The sequence below is a fragment of the Esox lucius genome, chromosome 20 (genome assembly GCF_011004845.1).
Source record: "Esox lucius isolate fEsoLuc1 chromosome 20, fEsoLuc1.pri, whole genome shotgun sequence".
Taxonomy (NCBI): Eukaryota; Metazoa; Chordata; class Actinopteri; order Esociformes; family Esocidae; genus Esox; species Esox lucius.
This window is the reverse complement of record NC_047588.1, coordinates 32,296,294-32,316,728: the sequence shown is the minus strand read 5'-3', so window position 1 is coordinate 32,316,728 and position 20,435 is coordinate 32,296,294. Positions and strand designations below refer to the sequence as shown.

At 42.4% G+C, this 20,435-nt stretch overlaps 1 protein-coding gene across 8 annotated transcripts in view; it reads left to right on the top strand.

The window, feature by feature from the left end:
- Nucleotides 1-20,435, top strand: part of ptk2ab (protein tyrosine kinase 2ab) — an 83,198-nt gene that overhangs the window by 42,389 nt on the left and 20,374 nt on the right. For 7 of the 8 annotated variants that reach the window (XM_020041264.2, XM_020041269.2, XM_020041268.2 and 4 more), the window contains 14 exons: nt 3,182-3,322; nt 3,477-3,554; nt 3,714-3,821; nt 4,177-4,294; nt 5,255-5,297; nt 5,797-5,858; nt 13,577-13,633; nt 16,451-16,548; nt 16,671-16,755; nt 18,243-18,343; nt 18,668-18,783; nt 18,874-18,974; nt 19,404-19,493; nt 19,601-19,805. In XM_020041264.2, coding sequence (XP_019896823.1) covers nt 3,182-3,322; nt 3,477-3,554; nt 3,714-3,821; nt 4,177-4,294; nt 5,255-5,297; nt 5,797-5,858; nt 13,577-13,633; nt 16,451-16,548; nt 16,671-16,755; nt 18,243-18,343; nt 18,668-18,783; nt 18,874-18,974; nt 19,404-19,493; nt 19,601-19,805 — 1,403 coding nt within the window. Of the gene's footprint in view, nt 1-3,181; nt 3,323-3,476; nt 3,555-3,713; nt 3,822-4,176; nt 4,295-5,254; nt 5,298-5,796; nt 5,859-13,333; nt 13,356-13,576; nt 13,634-16,450; nt 16,549-16,670; nt 16,756-18,242; nt 18,344-18,667; nt 18,784-18,873; nt 18,975-19,403; nt 19,494-19,600; nt 19,806-20,435 lie in introns of those variants that run through there. The other variant, XM_034288799.1, reaches the window with a different exon arrangement.

Sequence of the window (20,435 nt, the reverse complement as noted above, 5' to 3'; positions counted from 1 at the left end):
CAGTACGCTTGGGTCTGCCGAGTCTGTCCAGCTTCCTCCCCCGCCATCGGATCCAACTCACCACCAGGTGGTGATCAGTTGACAGCTTCGCCCCTCTCTTCACCCGAGTGTTCAAGACATACGGCCGCAGGTCAGATAAAACAACAACAAAGTCGGGCCTGGCTCCAGGGTGGGACCCCGGCTGCGCCATACCAGGCGACGTTACAGTACCCAAAATGTTTTCCGTCATTAAAGGGTTTTGAAACGCTCTTAGTCTGACCCGTCGCCTAGGACCTGTTTGCCTTTGGAGACCCTACCAGGGGCATATAGCCCCAGACAACATAGCTCCTAGGGTCACTCGGGTACTCAAACCCCTCCACCACGTTAAGGTGGCAATTCATGGAGGAGGTAGCATTACATTTCATACAGTATACCACATCTTACAGTAAATTGTGTGTTATTACCCACTACTTCCATACAGCATTTACAATAAATCAGGTGAACTTAAAACTGTAACACATAATTTCACTTGCCACAGGCTGTCTACAGTAAATTCACCATGGCCCCTTTACAGTAACCATGACCCCTTTGACTCGACGGATGCCAATAGCCTGGTGTTGTGATCGTGCTCCAACCTCTCCATGGGTTTAATCTAACACTGGATGATCCCCTAGAACAGTGGTTCCCAACCAGGGGTACGAGGACCCCTGGGAGTACTTGGCCTATCATCAGGGGGTACTTTAGAACACTCATGACACCATAGGCGTACTAGTAAAATTAATATGAGGGGCTACTTCAGGGGTTTTCCGAGCAAGGCACAATTCTGTTATTGGTACAGTAATTGAAAAGGTTTGGGAAACACTGCGAGCAGGAGCATTCATCTCATGCTCTTTGGCTGTAGACAACAGGGCTGCTGTGAGAAGTAGGCCTTCACCTTGACTGCCTCTGAGTGAAGTCACTGCGTGTGGCTTCACGGCTGTGTGGCTCCTGTTTGTTTTCCTATGGTGTATGCATTCGTGTGTGTGTCGACCCCAGGAGACCTCAGTCAACACAGCCAACTGCCCCTTTCAGGTGATCCGCTTTTATTCGGTCAATAAATCTGCCCTCAGGCTTTGTTTTTATAAATCAACAGAGAAGCTTTGTCCGCCATTACGAGAAGGTAGTCTTTTCATGTACTTTGTTTATGCCCTGTGAAATTGAGTCGCAAAAAGTGTGTTAGAGCCAAATGAATTTCATCATTCAGTGTATCACCTCAGTCTGCAGGGCGCTGACAGACCATAAATTGCTGCCCCAGTTGTCCTCCTCTCCATACCTGCTGCCGTTCAGGTGTCTCCTTCTCTGGACACTTTATTCTGTTACTAGCCGGGCATTGCTGAACACCTTGTATCTGTGTCTGGCCTGTGTTTTTAACCTGGCATTCTGAACTCATGCCCTCTGACTCTGTGTTAGGCACAGCCACAGGGGATAACATCTATCAGGATTGGATTTTGCAAACACTATTAATGATACCCGGAATGCAGCAGGAAATTGATTGTTTTCTCAGAAGGATTTTGAACACTAATTGAGCAGACTGACAGAGATGGTTTTTTTTGCGTAAGGGAGCATTAACTTATATGATAACGTTCCAGAACATGTCATGTGACGAATTACTTTGATTGTTGTTATCCAATTAGGCTGTTCATGACTGATGCTTCTGCAAATGAACAATTGCGTAATGAAAATTTTTTTCACTTTTCTCAAGGATCGAATTAAGTTTCATCATCCTAGCTAATTAGATCTGATTTGACTATTTTTCTGCCAGTTTTCGTTTTTTTAATAGCAGAGATTTGTGATTTGTCTAAGTGATTGGAGAAGATTGTGTTGGGGACATGTGGTTGGGAAGTACAGTATGGGCTTTGTGTGTGAAGGCATCTCATTGTAACTGTTGTCATGGAGCTCATAGTGTGGCTGTGTGAGTGAGTCACCTCAGAGGATGACACTTTAACGAACTTACATTATACTGGTTTGTTTTTGTAGACAGTGTAGCTGTGATGAAGACAGTGTAGATGTGATGTAGACAGTGTAGCTGTGATGAAGACAGTGTAGCTGTGATGAAGACAGTGTAGCTGTGATGAAGACAGTGTAGCTGTGATGAAGACAGTGTAGCTGTGATGAAGACAGTGTAGATGTGATGAAGACAGTGTAGCTGTGATGAAGACAGTGTAGCTGTGATGAAGACAGTGTAGCTGTGATGAAGACAGTGTAGCTGTGATGAAGACAGTGTAGCTGTGATGAAGACAATGTAGCTGTGATGAAGACAGTGTAGATGTGATGAAGACAGTGTAGCTGTGATGAAGACAGTGTAGCTGTGATGAAGACAGTGTAGATGTGATGAAGACAGTGTAGCTGTGATGAAGACAGTGTAGATGTGATGAAGACAGAGTAGCTGTGATGAAGACAGAGTAGCTGTGATGAAGACAGTGTAGCTGTGATGAAGACAGTGTAGCTGTGATGAAGACAGTGTAGCTGTGATGAAGACAGTGTAGCTGTGATGAAGACAGAGTAGCTGTGATGAAGACAGAGTAGCTGTGATGAAGACAGAGTAGCTGAGATGAAGACAATGTAGCTGTGATGAAGACAGTGTAGCTGTGATGAAGACAGAGTAGCTGTGATGAAGACTGTGTAGCTGTGATGAAGACTGTGTAGCTGTGATGAAGACTGTGTAGCTGTGATGAAGACTGTGTAGCTGTGATGAAGACTGTGTAGCTGTGATGAAGAAAGTGTAGCTGTGATGAAGACAGTGTAGCTGTGAAGAAGACAGAGTAGCTGTGATGAGTAATTTCCATAAAAAATCAACAGTTACTCCTGTTCATCAAACCCTTGTAATTTTTTGGTCATATTTTTTATGAATATTTTTTATCATATTGCTGAATGTGTTGAGAGTATTATTTGATTTTATTGTCAACAAATGCAAATGTTTAGATTTTTTCAAAAATGTTCTTCAATAATTTTCCACCATCCAAACTGTTCGCTTTCAATGCTTATGTATTTCAAAATTCTTCTTACAGAAACTCTTCAAATGCAGCATTACTAATATAGGTCTATTCCCGAAAGTGTAAGGGGTTAATAAAGTAAATTTTTCCCCTTTATTGCTGCTTAGCTTTCTAGGAAATGTAGGCTCGGTGTCCTAACAATTTGTCTGTCTTTCTGTCATCTCTCAAAGGCCAAAACATTAAGGAAACTGATCCAGCAGACCTTCAAGCAGTTTGCCAATCTGAACGATGAGCAGTGCATCCACAAGTTCTTCGAGATCCTGTCCCCCGTTTACAGATTTGACAAGGAATGTTTTAAATGTGCCCTTGGGGTAAGCTGGCTCCTGATCCACCCTTCACTCTTCCCACTGTGATAACCGCCTCCTGCCCTGAGGAAAGCCCTTGTCAGCCTGCAATGCACGTTTTCTCCTGACACCTACTGGGCAAACACATCCTTGACCCTGCGTCTGTCCGTCTGCCCTCTAGTCTAGCTGGATTATCTCCGTGGAGCTCGCCATTGGACCTGAGGAGGGCATCAGCTACCTGACGGACAAAGGCTCAACGGTGAGTTGTGAAGACTTCTGGCCGCTCCGTGGCAACGTCCACGGTGCGTCGGTGTGTCCTGGGTTTGGTTGGCATTCGGTGACGTTCAGCTCTGGCCGGTGTCGGTGGGGGCCGGCGTTGTTGCGTTTGCGTTAAGGGCCATTGTGTCTGTGTGTTCAGCCGACCCACCTGGCCAACTTCACCCAGATCCAGACCATCCAGTACTCCAGCGCGGAGGACAAGGTCCGCCAAGGAATGCTGCAGCTCAACGTGGCCGGGGCCCCTGAGGTACCGCGGGAACGTGCGCGTGCGTGTGTGTGCGTGTGTGTGCGTCTGTGCGTGTGTGTGTGCATTATTTCAGTAACATGCCACACATGACTTCAGCGAGGTGCTGTCCTGTAAGATGGGGGATGGAGAATGAGGAACTCTGAGCAGTAACAGTTTGATTAAAAACCATGTGTCCAGGTGATAAAGACATTCACTCTTGTGATACGTGCAGAACATACTAGATGTCCTTGGAGGACCTGTGAGGTTTGGATGTCTGCCGGTGGGTTTAGTGGCCTTTGTCCTAATGGGAGGAACCAGCTGGGCCGAGAGCAATAGCAGTACTGATGGAGGTTTTTTCCTGTCTGTCGGTCTGCAGCCCCTCACAGTGACCACTGCTTCTCTGAACACGGCAGAGAACATGGCTGACCTCATAGATGGATACTGTCGCCTGGTCAACAGATCCCTCCAGTCCTTCATTGTCCGGGTACAGAAAGGTATGCCAACACACACACACACACATACATGCACGCACACATACGCGCGCAAACACACACACACACACATACATGCACGCACACACATGTACACACACATACATGCACGCACACACACGTACACACACACACACATACATACATACACACTCACACATACACACACACGCACAAAGAGATCCAGATGGGATTATACTGAGGCTGGATTGCAGTGTTGCAGATTGATTGAAACCAATTTTAATGAGACCGCTCTCATTCACAGTTTGAGATGTTTTGTTGCAGATTTTTATTGGAGATAATAGATTGTTATTGATTTTCCGGCAAATGAGCTCAGTGAACAAATGGCTTTTATGAGAGGCAGTTATAGAGCTGTTGACAGGCTACTGTTTCATTTCTTTACTCATTTAGAAAGCTGAAGACAACAAATGAAATTGCCCAGAAACTCCTTTCACACCATTTCTTAAAACATGACTAAATTACTAAATAATGTTGAATATTACATCTCATTATTAAATATAATGTACAATGATGAATGTGTTGTTACGGGCATTTGAATGGGCCCTGTGGCAGGACTGTGTCTGTAACCCATCATGGGCCCTGTGGCAGGACTGTGTCTGTTACCCATCATGGGCCCTGTGGCAGGACTGTGTCTGTAACCCATCATGGGCCCTGTGGCAGGACTGTGTCTGTAACCCATCATGGGCCCTGTGGCAGGACTGTGTCTGTAACCCATCATGGGCCCTGTGGCAGGACTGTGTCTGTAACCCATCATGGGCCCTGTGGCAGGACTGTGTCTGTAACCCATCATGGGCCCTGTGGCAGGACTGTGTCTGTAACCCATCATGGGCCCAGTGGCAGGACTGTGTCTGTAACCCATCATGGGCCCTGTGGCAGGACTGTGTCTGTAAATGGGCCCAGTGGCAGGACTGTGTCTCTAACCCATCATGTTCTCTCCAACAGAGGGAGAGAGAGCACTACCTTCCATCCCAAAGTCCACCCCAAAGTAAGTACATTTTAAAGCCACTCTGCCCACCCCCGTCTTTTCCTCTTTCCCACCGTCCCTCCCTCTCTCTCTTTTCCATCTGGGAAGAGTTTCTGCAAGGCTGGACTTTCAGTCAGATTGTGCTCTAAAAAAACAACACTTTCCTTGCTCCACTCCTGCTCTTCTTTTGGCTGAACCATGAGGAATTTCTCTGTGTGCCGTAACAGGGACTCTAACCATTTTTAAGAGGTTACATCCCTGCCCCTTCGCCCATTTACCCCCCAACCCCTTTAAACCATTTCCTTTTGGAAATGGAAGGGTCTATTTAATGGGTCTCCCCCTTACAACACCCCTGCTAAATTTGCCCTGCCAATGAATGGAATGGTCCAGAAACTGTCCGTAGTAGAGCCCAGTCTGAGTGTCACTGTGTGGACAGGCCAGAGTCTGTGTCTATCTTTCTGTGACTGAACTTTCACTGGACAATGTATGGCGTTCATCTGTTTAAACCCTTATTCCACAGAGTCTCCAACCATGAGAAACGTCTTGATGGAGGGGTTCGGGCAAGGGTGGCGTGTGTCTCAGGTAGGACTCTCTCTCGTTTTCTCTCTCTCTCTCTCTCTCTTTAGAAGTATTGAAGGGCCGCTAGGTTACCATCTCTCTCTTCTTGAATACATATTTCAATTTTATATTTTTTTCATAAATTAACACATGGCTATCACTGTCCTCTTCCATTTGCAATGCTACAAACAGTAATTTTTGTTATAATCTGTTAAATGTTACATTAAATTACGAAAACCCTGGAGACAGGTAGCCTAGAGGCCCTATCTTATAGCAATACCTAAAAAAAGAGAGAATTATAGTTTTTTTTCAGTCTTTGAGGGATCACTAGGTAGCTAGTAATAAGATTGTTCTCTCTCATTCTCTCCATGGTAATTTGTTTTTGTCTCAAACGGGGGGAAATAGTTTTTCAAAGACAATTTGCAAAGGTGGATAAGAAATGTTCATGATGCTGTCAGACATTTCTAACTTTGCCAGCATGTTCCTTAGAACTCTCCTGTCAGTTGCATTCCGTTTTACAATGTTATGTCATTTATTTTGGGATTTATGATCATTTCAACCTATAAGTTGTAGGTAGCACAGAGGCCCTATCAGATGGACCAAAAATACAGATAATTTTATTATTACACTTCATCTGTTGTGTGAATTGATTAACTTATTATAGGAAATGAGTAGATACAATCCATATTCATTACAAACAACTGTAGATATTTGTTAAATTATGAAAAATATAGTGAAAATAACAATATTTTGGAAAATAGGGCATCTTGGAGACCATAACGCTGTTTTACAAAATTAACTAAATCTATGTCTAAACTGTGTTTTCTCTAAATTAGGTTTAATGTTTGGTGTAGAATTTGTTGTTATACACAATGTGAAGTGTGAATGAAAGTTACCTTTTTTGTTTTTTTGTCCAATAATCATTAGTTTACATCCCAATAGGGCCTCTTTGAGACCTCTCTAAATTCTAAACCTAACTCTATTTCACAAAATGATCTAAAACAATATCTTAACTCTATTTTTCCAGCTGTATATTGATAGATGATTTAGAATATGCTATGACATAGCATGAGAAGTGTAAATGTAAACAACATAATTTTAATGTTGTTTACATTTTCACCTCTAGGTGAACTCTCTTAACCTACACCATAAATGTCCCTAAATGCACAAAGCAGACAATGCAGCAAAAACAACAAGAGGTAACATTTCCAACCTGGTAACCTATTTACTAGACACTTGTATATCTACAAGATATTACAGTATGAGTCAATATTACTGTGGAATTTTGATGTTATTGATCCTGCAAATTACCCTTGAAATTGTTCAATTCATTCATATTGAACAACCCCTGACCTCTGTGAAAAAGATGAAAGCTTAACAGTTGAGACTGGTGCTTTGGATGTGTCAACAGTGGGCTATGTCTGAAGAAAGGGGTGAAGTGGCTAAGCTAAAACGTCATTAAATAGTTATCAAGATGTATATACAATGTTGACTAGCTGAGACCGCACTAAACATGCAACCATACCAAAATAACAATAGATAACAGTTTGGAACTTTTAAATTGTCAACTGCACAGTTGTATCTATAGGTTGTAACAAGATGAGACAATTTTACAGTGGAATTTTTCAGTTATTGATCCTGCAATTTACCCTTTTAAAGGCACAATTTATCCTTACGGAACGAACCCTGACCTCTTTGAAAAATATGAAAGCTTAACAATTGAGACTGGTGCTTTGGTTATGTCAACTGGGGGCTAAGTGTGAAGGAGTAGCTGAAGTAGCTTGCCTGTATCTTTATCTAAGGCCAAGATAAGGCCCAAAATCTATAAAATTGTCAAAATAGCCATACAATTTTGACTGTTTGTGACTGCACTAAACATGCAACCATACCAAAATAACAGGTTTGTTACATTATCTTGGGTATTGAACAGGTTTAAGGTAAGCTACTTTTGCCATTACTTCCAAATGTTGCCAATTGTTGTTTTTGCAGCATTGCCTGTTTTTTCTAGTCAGGGTTATTTATGGTAATTGCCCAATTGGAATGATAAGACATGGTTCTAACAGCAATGAAGGTATGTTTTTGTCCTCTCCACTTCAAATACCATCTCATAGAATGTTCTAAAATATTTATTAACATCAATTTAGTTTTGTGAATTAGGGTTAGGTTAATGGAGTCAATTAGTTTTTGTTTAATTGTATTACAGATTTCTAGTTTTAATGGTTTGTAGTTTACAGGGCATAATTGCAAATAGACAGGAGAGGTATTTAATCTTACAAGGAATCATTTTTGGTCATATGTGTATTTTTTCATATAAAGCTGTAATGGCCCATTGACATGAATGAGAAATATTTCTCAAGTCCAGAGTGCAAAGAGGCCCTATAAATATTGAAGTAGCCGAGAAGCCCTACCAAGTAGCCGAGAAGCCCTACCAATGTAGCCAAGATGCCCTGTAGTTGGGCTGTTGTGATGTGAAGTTGTTTGAGTTGTTTTGTTGCTCTTTGCCACAGTGACAAAGAAAGATTTCCATACGCAGTGGCCTTTTGGCACAGAATTTGCTCATTGCAGAAAGACGCGGCGGTTGCAGACCAATACCCCTGATGGTTTATATCTCTGACTAGATGTTTGAATTTTACTTTCATATTTGCATACCGATGGTCGGGTGCAGTTGTTTTAGTGGAAAAGCAAAAGATGATATATTATTCTACATTGTTCACTCGTTCCCCCCACAATGTTGATGGTCATAGAACAGCAGATGTCTGCATTACATGTCATATAGCAGTTCTCCCTCTGTTCCCTGTTGTCTTATATACTGTATATTTAAGAAAATGTTAGATGCGTTTAAATGTTCCTGAAACAGCATGGGTAAACAGAGTAAGACAGAAAGAGAGTGAGTGGGAAGTATTGTGACAGGAATTGAACCCTGGTCTCTGGGGTTGTATTAATTCTCAGACCACCAGACTGTGGGTCATGCACCCCTGTTTCCACTTTTTGGGTTTAATGTGAAGTTTTGGTCAAACTGAATTGTTTGTGGTGCTGTCAGGTTGTGTCTGCTATCTTGCAGGATAGACTTTGAACAGAAGAGCCCTAAAGCATCATGTTGACCATAGCTTAGGATCAAATATACTGTGTGTGTATTGGACTACAGTATGTCATACGGATGTGGTCAGATCAGTCTGTAGACACACTAGTAATTGGCCCATTTAAAGGACGATGCTGCTACTCCAGTTCCAAGATGGACTGACGTCATCCCAGCCAGCCAACAATAGCTAGTTAAGACAAACCAAACCCTCGACTGGAGTGAACCGGGCTCAGTTGTCTGTTTGATTGTGTGAGAGCATAAATGTGGAGGGTAGAATGTTTTAGCTGTTATCTGGCTGATTTACTGGTACAGTCTGTCCTAGATGCTCATTGATCCTAGTCTGTTGCCAGACAGCTCTATAAAACATCCTTATGAATCACCCCAAAGACCAGACCAGGCCAGTGGCACATATTTCACCCAAAGGTTCAGTTTCACCTGACAGACAATTCTTGTCTAACAATGCCTCCTCAACGTAGCACACCTTAACATTCACCTTAACACAAGAAAATGTACCTGACTTGGGGTTAAGTTCGGTTTGGATTAAAATTAGGCTTAGAATTTGGGTTAAGTTTAGGCATTAAGGGATAGGTTATGTGATTAAGATTAGGTTAGGGTTAAAGTTAAGGTTAGGAATTAGGGAATTATTTTATTGTGAATGGTACAAAATGGCTGGTCCTCACCCATGTGTTGACGTGTGTCTTTGTGTTGGTTTATGTGTGTGTTGGTGCTTGTACATGTTGGTATGTGTATGTGTTGGTTTCCATACATGTTGGTGCATGTGTTGGTGTGTGTATGTGTTGGGGCATGTGTGTTAGTTTGTGTATGTGTTGGTGTGTGTGTGTATGGTTTGGTATGTGTTTTCTTTTGTGTGTGTTGATGTCGGTAAGTGTTAGGGCGTGTGTGTTGGTTTGTGTCCCCTCCCAGTCCTTCGTCCAGCCTCTCTCCTCTTGAAATGTCACAGAGCTCTTCGGTATCTGGCCTGCATCGCAGCAGAATGTCAATGAGTCTCGCTGGGTGAGAGTCAAATAGAGAGCTGATTTAGAGGGTGGATGGAGCCGGATACAGCTGGGTGAAGGAGACAGGCAGGCCTGTGTGCATATGACCTCAAAGGGACCGTACACTCAGAAAGAATAGAAAGACATCTGTCTGGAACCTGGAATCCCCCATGTTGTAGGATGATGTTGCCGGGGAGGAACTTCTTGTGGTGGTGTCCATCTGTGTCTCGGTCAGAAACATCTAAGGCCGCGTCAGAATCGGGGGAAACTATTTTTGTCAGGACTGCATGGAACAGGGCTCAAGTTTGATGAGCTCTCTCTGTTCTTTGCGTACATACATATTATTCTCTGACCATTTGAATTGTTATTGTGACACAGTAAGATTTTGCAGGTTTCCGTCTCTGATGCAGAAGAATGAAAGGGTCCTTAGTGCTATTATAAAATGGTTACCAACAAGTTAACAAATTTAACAGTAAAGGAAAATATGTCATATACCACGTCTATCAGCCAATCAGCATTCAGGATTTGAAGTACCCATTTTATGAGAGACGCCTAAGGGCACATCTTACCTCTGGTGTATTGGCCGTTCTGTAGAAAGGCATTATCAGATATCTCTGAAAATGTTGGTAATGTTATGATTTTTCATGTAAAATATTTGAATATCGTAGGAAAATTTGAATATCGTGGTGATTCAAATCAAAATGTGACACCTTCATATATACTAGATTAATTATGCATAAAGTGAAACATTTCAAGCCTTTTTTGTTTACACCCAACTGAGTCCCATTCACTTGAATGGGTACCATAACCAATGGTTACTGGCTCCAGTGACGTTTTCATTCTCCCCCCAAAATATCTCCGATTATATCCCCAAGACAGCCTCTTACTGTCAACACCTCGGTGAATGCCTTCAGAACTCCCTGAGAGTCATAGCAGGTGCCTGCAACTTGGCTTTGCACATTGACACTGACATGTTATTAGCTTGTTAGCTTTCTATTTGTGGCCTGAGGTGGTCCTGCAGTTTAGGTCACTGCCTCATTTACTTCTGGTGCAGCTCTTACACCAAAAACTCTTGTTCACGACTGTATATATCAAATAAAGAATTGCAATGCCCCAAAATGTATGCATAAAAACCAAAGGCTTTCGATCCAGAGAATGCCCTAACCACTTTGTTTAATTCTTTCTCTCCCTCTCTCTTTCCTTCTCTCTGTCTCCCTCTCTCATTCTGCCCTTTTCTAACCTGTGCATGCAACCTATGTGGATCAGCAGGTGATTTAAGTGGGGATGGTAAAGTTAAAAGTTTCATTTATTTTTCCTAGTTCCCTGTTTGCTTGTGCGCATATGTCATTAATCATAGTCTATCGATCAAACTGCATTGTCTTCCTTATATTTAGAATTGATCATGTAGCCTTTATTTTGCATCTTTTTGAAACATTACCCTGCCCTAGCATTCTTAAACCATTCAACACTAGATGTAACCCCCATATAACTGTTATCAGTACATTTAAAACACTAGACATTACCCTCATGTAACTGTTATCAGTACCTTTAAAACACTAGACATTACCCTCATGTAACTGTTATCAGTACATTTAAAACACTAGACATTACCCTCATGTAACTGTTATCAGTACATTTAAAACACTAGACATTACCCTCATGTAACTGTTATCAGTACATTTAAAACACTAGACATTACCCTCATCTAACTGTTATCAGTACCTTTAAATCACTAGACATTACCCTCATTTAACTGTTATCAGGATCCTTTTAACGCTAGCCATTACCCCCATTTAACTGTAATCAGTATCTTTTTGCCGGATTGCGTAAGCAGAGCTGGCCAAGAAGAGTGAATGTCTCTTACTGAGTGACTGACTGACGACCCCTTGTTAAATAGTATAGGGGTTAGAGATGCAGCCTTCCACGCAAGCAACCGATGTTCGAGCCTCATCACAAACATAAATTACGCATTAGGATTCGTTCAGGATAGACAAAATCTTTGCTGGCTGCAACCTTCAGTAGCTACGTTATAGTAAGCCTAAAACTGTTTATGGTTATATTGTGACGATTTCTGGTGGATTTTCGATGTACGCATCCGTGCATACTTTTTGGGGTAATAGCCTATAGATCACAACCCCTTTCGCAGTAAAAGAGGAGGGGTTTCCACAATTCTCTCTTTTCATATGACAAAATGATACTAGTAGGCCTATAACTGGCTAATAAAAGCCATACAGTTCATAGATGCAATTTTTGGTGGACGTTAACTTAAGAAATGTTAGTCAGTTTAACACAATGATTAACAGTTATCAGTATCTTTTTAACACCAGACATTACCCCGGTTTAACGGTTATCATTATACAGCTCCAGAAAAAATTAAGAGACCGCTGCACCTTTTTCTTTCCTTTCCAAAAAGTTGAAATGGGAAGATTTTGAGTGAAGAACAGAAGCGTTCAATTTGCAGTGGTCTCTTAATTTCAACCAGGGTCAAAATACTGAAGGTCGGGGATGTTCCCACAAGACCACAGGGCTTGCTGGTAGTCAGTCCATCTCTATATAGTCTCCAAATGCAACTTTTATCACAGCCATTACATTTTTGCTGAAATAACATTGGCAACAGAACGTTTATTAACAGAACTAAAGTGTACTCTGGTACAAAGATTACTGTAGATGACTAGCTAATAGCTAGTAAAACAATGACTCCAATCACTCCATGGCTGGTTCGTTTCTTTAGAAGACAATAACAGTATAAAATGGTCACGTAATACAATTATTCTCTTAAATATGAGATTCATGGTATTACAGAGTGGATATACAGCTCTGGAAAAAAAGAGACCACTGCACCTTTTTTCTTTCCTTTCCAAAAAAATTGTAAAGGAAGGTTTTGAGTGAGGAACTGTAGCATAACATTTTCAGTGGTCTCTTCATTTTAACCCTTCTGTTCCTCACTCAAAACCTTCCTTTTTCAACGTTTTTGGAAAGGAAAGAAAAGGTGTTCTCTTAATTTTTTCCGGAGCTATATTTTGGAAAGAATTCACTACCGCCATTTCACAGTTATCAGTATCTTTTTTCTTTCTCTTAGTTAGCAAAAAATATAAGGCAGTCCCAGCATTCCTATGGAATTAATCATTCCCTGGAAACGTTGTTTTTCAGTTAACAGCAGAGCAATCGGAATAGACCGACACAAGGACTCTGGAGTTTCATAAAGACATTTCTCTGAAAAAAAACCTATTGTCCCATACTCCTACTCATCCCTCCTCCCCTCCACTTAAAGACCACAGCTGTGTTGGTGTGTTTCCTATTGGAGCACATGGCCCGAGCTCTGTGTGAAGAGCACACGGAGACACATCGCAGAGCTGTGCTGTTTGTGCTACGTGGTGGCGGTTGAGGTTGGCTTCTTACAAAGCTAAGGGGATTGTGGAAAGATACATGTCTGCTACTTTACCAAAGGTAGGTCAGGTCCAAGTGTAGGGATGTTTGAACGCCTGGCATAACACGGGTACATGGAGAATCAGTGTTGTGTGTGTTTTGGTGTCTTTGCCTCTTTCTCTTCCACTTCTCTCCCTCTCTCCTCCCTCTTTCTCTCCCTCTCTCCTCCCTCTTTCTCTCCCCCTCCCCCCCTCCATCTAACTGTTGTGCTGACTGTGTGTTGCTGTCTTTCTTTCTTCCAGAGACAGACGACTATGCAGAGATCGTAGATGAGGACGATACATACACCATGCCCTCCAGTAAGTACTCTAGCACTTGTGGGACATGGTGTAAACGGGGTCATGTGGGGACGGGACACATGTTGGGTGGGTGGTAGGGGGGCAGTTACAGAGAACCAGCTGTACCCCCCCCCCCCCCTCGCCGCCGCCGAAGAGCAGATGTTCTCTCCAGACCCTGAGTGTCTTTGAACTTGGCTCTAGTGCCCAATTAACACAGGCATTAACCCCGTGTGGATGAGTGTGTCCCACTCTCGGATGGTTGGTGCTGGTTGTCGTTGTTGTTGTTGTTGTGAGACTGGACTTGTAAACCTACAGAGGTCAAGTTTATGTTCATTTGAAGTGTTTTTGCAGTGGCCAATAGTGTTCTCTTTGTTTGTAGATTGGATACTATTCAAGAGCAATATCTAAGTGTGTTTGTCAGTTCTTTTATATTAGCTGTTAATGTAAAAAATTATTGTTTATACAGAGCAATTAACAATGTTCAGTGTTGATGGGAAATGCCTGACACTGAGTGCTTGATGTGTAATTGTATTTCTGAATGGCAATTAGTAGAATTGACTGGCTTTACTATTTTTCTGTATTTGCTTGCTGCTTATTCAAAACATTTCCTCTGCTCTGAACATTTCATCTTTTCATGTCTGCTATTTGTCTTACTCCAGACAAATCCATGGTCTACCTCGTACCATAGCAGTACCCCATACATATAGCCTGAAACGCTAGCGGTTTATATCTTGAGCACACACACACACGACACACACAGCCAGAACAGAGCCTGCTGATGAATTACTGTGTAGTTTAAGGGTATATATCTCCCTGCAGTTCGTTTGCGCTGACTGTCTTCCACATGCAACAAATGTCACTCCACTTTGCCAGAAAAGCACTCTGAGGTAATTGTGTACGTCATCCCTGGAGATAACAAAGGAGAGAACCAAACCAGCCAAGCTTGGTCGTTACATCCGTAAGGCCACATTTGTAAATATCCAAATATAGTGTGGTGAATACTATTAACGTGATGCTTGTGTTAGGAAGCCCCTGGCCAACGTACAGTCATGAGATAAAGCAAGTACACCCCTTGGAAAGTTGTATTTGTTTTTAATACGTATTTGGACGCACGGATGTCTGAGCTAAATTCCAACCACATTTATTGAGAAAGGTAACCAAATTCAACATGAATAAACATTGAAACCATGTATGCAATGAAATAAACAGAAATGCAACTTTCATGTATAAAAATATCTTGTGCCTTTTCCATTACATAAAATGGATAACATTTTAGTCAGGTGCACCAAAATTGTGCAAATGTTTGGAAAATCATTAGAGAATAACTAGCCCTCCATAAAGATTAGAAATGTTTCTGGTTTGGTCTTAATCATATGAGTGTGACCAAAAGACCAATCTGAGGCCCTCAGAAAAAAGCAAAGCCTTTTTCAAGCAATTCAAACTACATCATTCCACATACTGTAGAACAGGTCGTCACACCAAATTCAGACCAAGAGCTGACCCAAGTTGTTAATGGAACCCCAGGGTAACATCCAGGGATCTACAAAGTGCAGTCGACACAAATTTGGCCTACAATGGGAGGTCCAGAAGAAAGAAGCCCCTGCTCTCTTAAAAGAATATCAGGACACAACTGACGTGAAGGCCACAACCACTGGAACGATGTGCATAGTTTACCTTGAGGAGGCTGTGAGGCTGTCAAAATGCTGAAGCTGAACCGAACATTGATCTTGGAAGAGTAACACGATCCAAAACACAAGAACAGCAACAGAATGGCACAAAAAGAAGCAAAGGAGGGTTATGGGATGGCCAAGTGAAAGCCCTACTCTAACTCTTCCCAGTCAGTGTAAGAGAATGATAGACAGTTGCAAGAAATGGCTCCATGAAGTTATTTCAAAGGGGGAATCACCAGCTTTTTAAGCTACGGGTGTGCTTTCTTTTTCTGCACTATGAATTTCTGTAGATTTTTCATGAATAAATTACTTCAGTGTAATTTGTTTAGTTAGGTTACTTTTATCTGTATGTCCAAATATGTACAAGAGAGTGTACTTAATGTTTTGTATTACTGTATGTACGGTATGTACGGTATGTATAAATGGCCGATGTACTTCTAATGTTGATGTAATTCTAAATGACTTCTCCTCACGTTAAATGCCCTTCAGAGTACTATGGATTATACCAGGAAGGTAATCCTGTCCATCTCTACTCTGTACATGCGGATTGCCTTTTGGTTGTATTGTGGTCAGACCAGAGTTAACAGTATATGTCTGATACTTTCAAGTACTTGGGCAAATCTTGATTTAGCTAATGTGCCTAGTAAAATTGAACCAGCCGAGTACTCTCTCACGAGGGGCAATATTCAAGCTTAATCAAGTATTTGAAAGTATTTACCATGTAACCCAGGTCTTCTTGTGGTTTGACTGGTGTAATGGTGTTTTTGTAGTATTCTATAATTTTGCCTGCCACAATAGCCGTGTATTAGTAGTGTTAGTAGTGTATTATTAATTCTGGATTTTGCAGAACTGGTAAAGAGTAGACATTGTCTGGCTTAAAGAGAAATAGTACTGGTCTCTCCCAGGAGGAAGTTATGGATGAAAGGTTTTACAACCACTATTTTAATATGGTAGAGTTTATTATATTTTTCAATTTGTAAATGTCCGCAAATCATCCATTGCATGCAAATCCATGGACGCGCGTGCCGTCCTGATTTGAATGGAAGTGCATGTCCTGTGATCCTCTGTCCTTAGGCAAGAGCAGATTGATTTATGTCAGTCGGACAGACCAGTGCCGTTCTTCCCGTCGAAGTTAAGTCACTGTGTCTAATGCTGTGTTTGTACACAGCCGGAGACTATGAGATCCAGAGGGAGAGGATTGAGCTGGGACGCTGCATTGGAGAGGGACAGTTTGGAGATGTTCACCAAGGGGTCTACATGAACCCGGTAGGATTTCTCCTGAAAACTGTGTAGCACACTACTTTTAGCCAGGGCTCTTAGAGTAGTCCTTCGTTTAGGCTCTTTCATTGGATAATGTTCTCATGCTTTTATTTGATTTCTCCCCATAGGAAAACCCTGCTCTGACGGTGGCTATCAAGACATGTAAAAACTGCACCTCTGATAGTGTCAGGGAAAAGTTCCTGCAAGAAGCCTGTAAGCTTCGCTTTTCTTTTCATCCCAGCTGAAAAGATTACTCTGCAATGTGCTTGCTTGATATATATATATATATATATATATATATATACAGCTCTGGAAAAAATGAAGAGACCACTGCACCTTTTTCTTTCCTTTCCAAAAAAGTTGAAAAGGAAAGTTTTGAGTGAGGAACAGAAGCTTTCAATTTGCAGTGGTCTCTTAATTTTAACCCTTCCATTTCGACTTTTTTGGAAAAAGGTGCCGTGGTCTCTTAATTTGTTCCGGAGCTGTATATAAATATCTTTATTTGTGTGGACACTGGCTGAGAGTTGAACATTATACGTGATACAGACACATACACATTATAGAAAGGAGGAGAAATAGTTCTGTCTTTTAGGAGGACAGAGGAATTGTTCTACCTTTTTAGGGCTAAGACATGCAGAGATTTAAGCCGTATCCCCAATGGCACCATGTTCCCTCTCAGTCCTGGTCTAAGGTAGTGCACTAAAGAAGGAATAGGATGCCATTTTGAAGACATCCTCAGTGTAGCAGTGGGGTTCTGAAAAATATCAGAAGACTGATGCTTTTCAGCTCCAGTGGTCCTGACGGAGAGAAAGGCCCCTTTATCCTGATGAAATGCCCAGACAAGGTGGGACTGAGCTAACCCCCATGTATGAAAACACAGCAGGAATTTGTGAAAGCTGCTGTAGAGATGGATGGGCTCGGAGAAAGTGGGTTTACTCTTGCACAGTCCTTGCCCCAGTACTGTGCACTCGTCACACCAATAATGTCCTCCTGTCTGAAGTTTGTGACACACACACACAGACCAGTTGCTGAAAGGCAGAGGTGTAAAAAGTAAAACTACTCTGCTGCGTTTTGGGAAGTTTCCAAGGTAGAGCTTAATGACCAGGTAAACAGAGTTTATATCTAGCTAGTGACCTTACTAATTTACACTCTTCCTTTTTATTTAATTGATCACTGATTAGTTTTGAACTCCCTTTACCTGGTTACTATAGACCTCATTAGATGCTTCCCTAAAGTGGTGAACAGTCGGACCCTGTTGAGGACTTTTACTTTGTACTTTTTTACACCAAGCTGAAAGCTTGGGGGTTTGAAGCCCGTGCCAACAAGGATGTCACTTTGCAAGAAAATATTTTTCAAGCTCACACGTAAAATAGAAGTACTGTCTGTGCACTGCCAAAGAAAAACATGAAGTTCATCACGGACCTCATCCATGGGCTATTTTCAATATGCCACATCCAACTTATCAGGTCCAGGACAGAAATATTTACAAAGACAAACTGTCGGATCCGAACCTTAACAAACGGGTTGATTTCCACCTTAACTATCTAACCCTTATTTTTCATGACAATGTCTACCCCGGCTGTCCACGATGCTTAGCTCGATTTGAGCTGTAGGGTGAAGCTTCTAATACCTTGTTTAAGTTCCCATGAGCATTTGATGGTAAGGTCCTGACTGTGTGTTTGTGTTTTGTTCCCATGCAGTGACCATGCGACAGTTTGACCACCGTCACATAGTGAAGCTGATTGGAGTGATCACAGAGAACCCTGTGTGGATCATTATGGAGATGTGTACCCTGGGAGAGGTCAAGGACGCGCACACCCACACACACACACACACACACACACACAGAGTTACGGTAGATGTACAGGACATTCATTTATTACGGGATTGTTTTAACTGGTGCCATCCGTTACAGTGACCTGTGGGTCATGCAGGAGTGTTCTCTGCCTGCCTGAAATCTCGTAAAGATTGGAATCATTTATAACACTTGTTTTCATGAATAAGGGATTCTACTGTACACGTGGCTGGTGCCATCTAGTGTTCAATAGGGGGATCACAAATATTGCGAAATGTAGGTTGTGAGGTACGTTCATGTACACTGAGGTTTCTGTTTCTATCATTACAGCTACGCTCCTTTCTGCAAGTCAGAAAATACAACCTGGACCTGGCGTCCCTGATCCTCTACTCTTTCCAGCTAAGCACAGCACTCGCCTACCTGGAGAGCAAACGCTTTGTACATAGGTGAGTCAAGCCTCACACCAAGCCTAATGCACTCAGCGTGTATCTCATGTAATTCAGCATGGTTATGGTGTCCGTGTCTGCCGTTTGCAGGGATATTGCTGCCCGGAACGTTCTGGTGTCATCAGTGGACTGTGTGAAACTGGGAGACTTTGGCTTGTCTCGATACATGGAAGACAGCTCCTACTACAAAGGTTGTAGTTTCGTAATGGTCTGCTGTACATTAATGAATAGCTCTGTAATGCTTACCGTAATTCCATGGTTATAACCCACACCGTGTATAAAGCGCACCATTAATTTTATAGCTCTGTGTGTATACAAACCAGAGTATTAACCGCATTTGCCCGGAGAATTTTGTACAATAATGTTAAACATCAGTCATAGGGCGCTACCAAAACTAATTTGTTGAAGAATAAAATATGTTTTTTTGAAAACACTGAAAGACCAATTGCATCGTATTTGCTACTGGAGTTTCTGAGACCTCTACGACGTTAAGCAGTCATGTATTTACCCGCCGTGGTCCAAGATGTTTGCAAAATCTGTGTACAAGCCTCGGTTTATAAACGAGAAATGACGGTACCAGTGTGTAAGTGCTGTGTTTGTTTATGCCACCCCCTCGACAGCCTCCAAGGGGAAACTACCCATCAAATGGATGGCACCGGAATCCATCAACTTCAGGCGCTTCACCTCAGCCAGTGACGTGTGGATGTTTGGTAGGCCCAGGGACCAGAAGCCCTTCACAGTTCACTGTTGGCTGTACAGTAGCCGACCGGGTACCCGAGGGTTTCAGTAAATAACCAGGTGCCTCTTTTTATCCCAGGTGTGTGCATGTGGGAGATCCTCATGTACGGAGTCAAGCCCTTCCAGGGGGTGAAGAACAACGACGTGATTGGCCGGATAGAGAACGGCGAGCGGCTGGCCATGCCTCACAACTGTCCCCCCACTCTGTACAGTCTGATGACCAAGTGCTGGGCCTATGACCCCAGCAAGAGGCCCCGCTTCACGGAGCTCAAAGCACAGCTCAGGTGCGTCCGTCTGAATACGTCTACATTACTGGTGCCACGCCTTGTGGACTCAAACTCTCTTCCGGTCCTTCTTTATCATGTCTTGGAGAGTGGTTTATTTTTTACGACTACTGTGTCATAGGAGGTATACTTGGCAAAAATTTATTTTACAGTTGAAACTTTCACAGAATCTTGACTGAAATCAAATCGAGGTGCTCAGAAACAGTGAGGCTGGCTGGTGGGCCAATCATTTTCATTTAAGCTTGGTTGGTGGGCCAGTCATTTTCAGTTAAGCCTGGTTGGTGGTCCAATCATTTTCAGTTAAGCCTGGTTGGTGGGCCAAGTCTTGTCCAGACGGCTTAATCAGTGGGGAGGCTGTCCAACAGGGGTCGAGTGGGGGAGAATATAAATCCGTATAATATGTTTCCTCTTTCACCACTAGATGTCAGTCCATCACTAAAGCATTCAACATTTGATGGAAGGTGGGATGTTTCTGGCTTGTGTGTGCAGGTAGATGTACTGTACTACATGACCTGGTCTCTGGCTGGCACGTTGTGGACTTTGGGCGCGGTGATTCAGTTGAGCTTTGCAATTCAGTCACACTTCTGGGCATCATGTGGGAAATGGCTTTAGACCTGTTCAAACAGAACA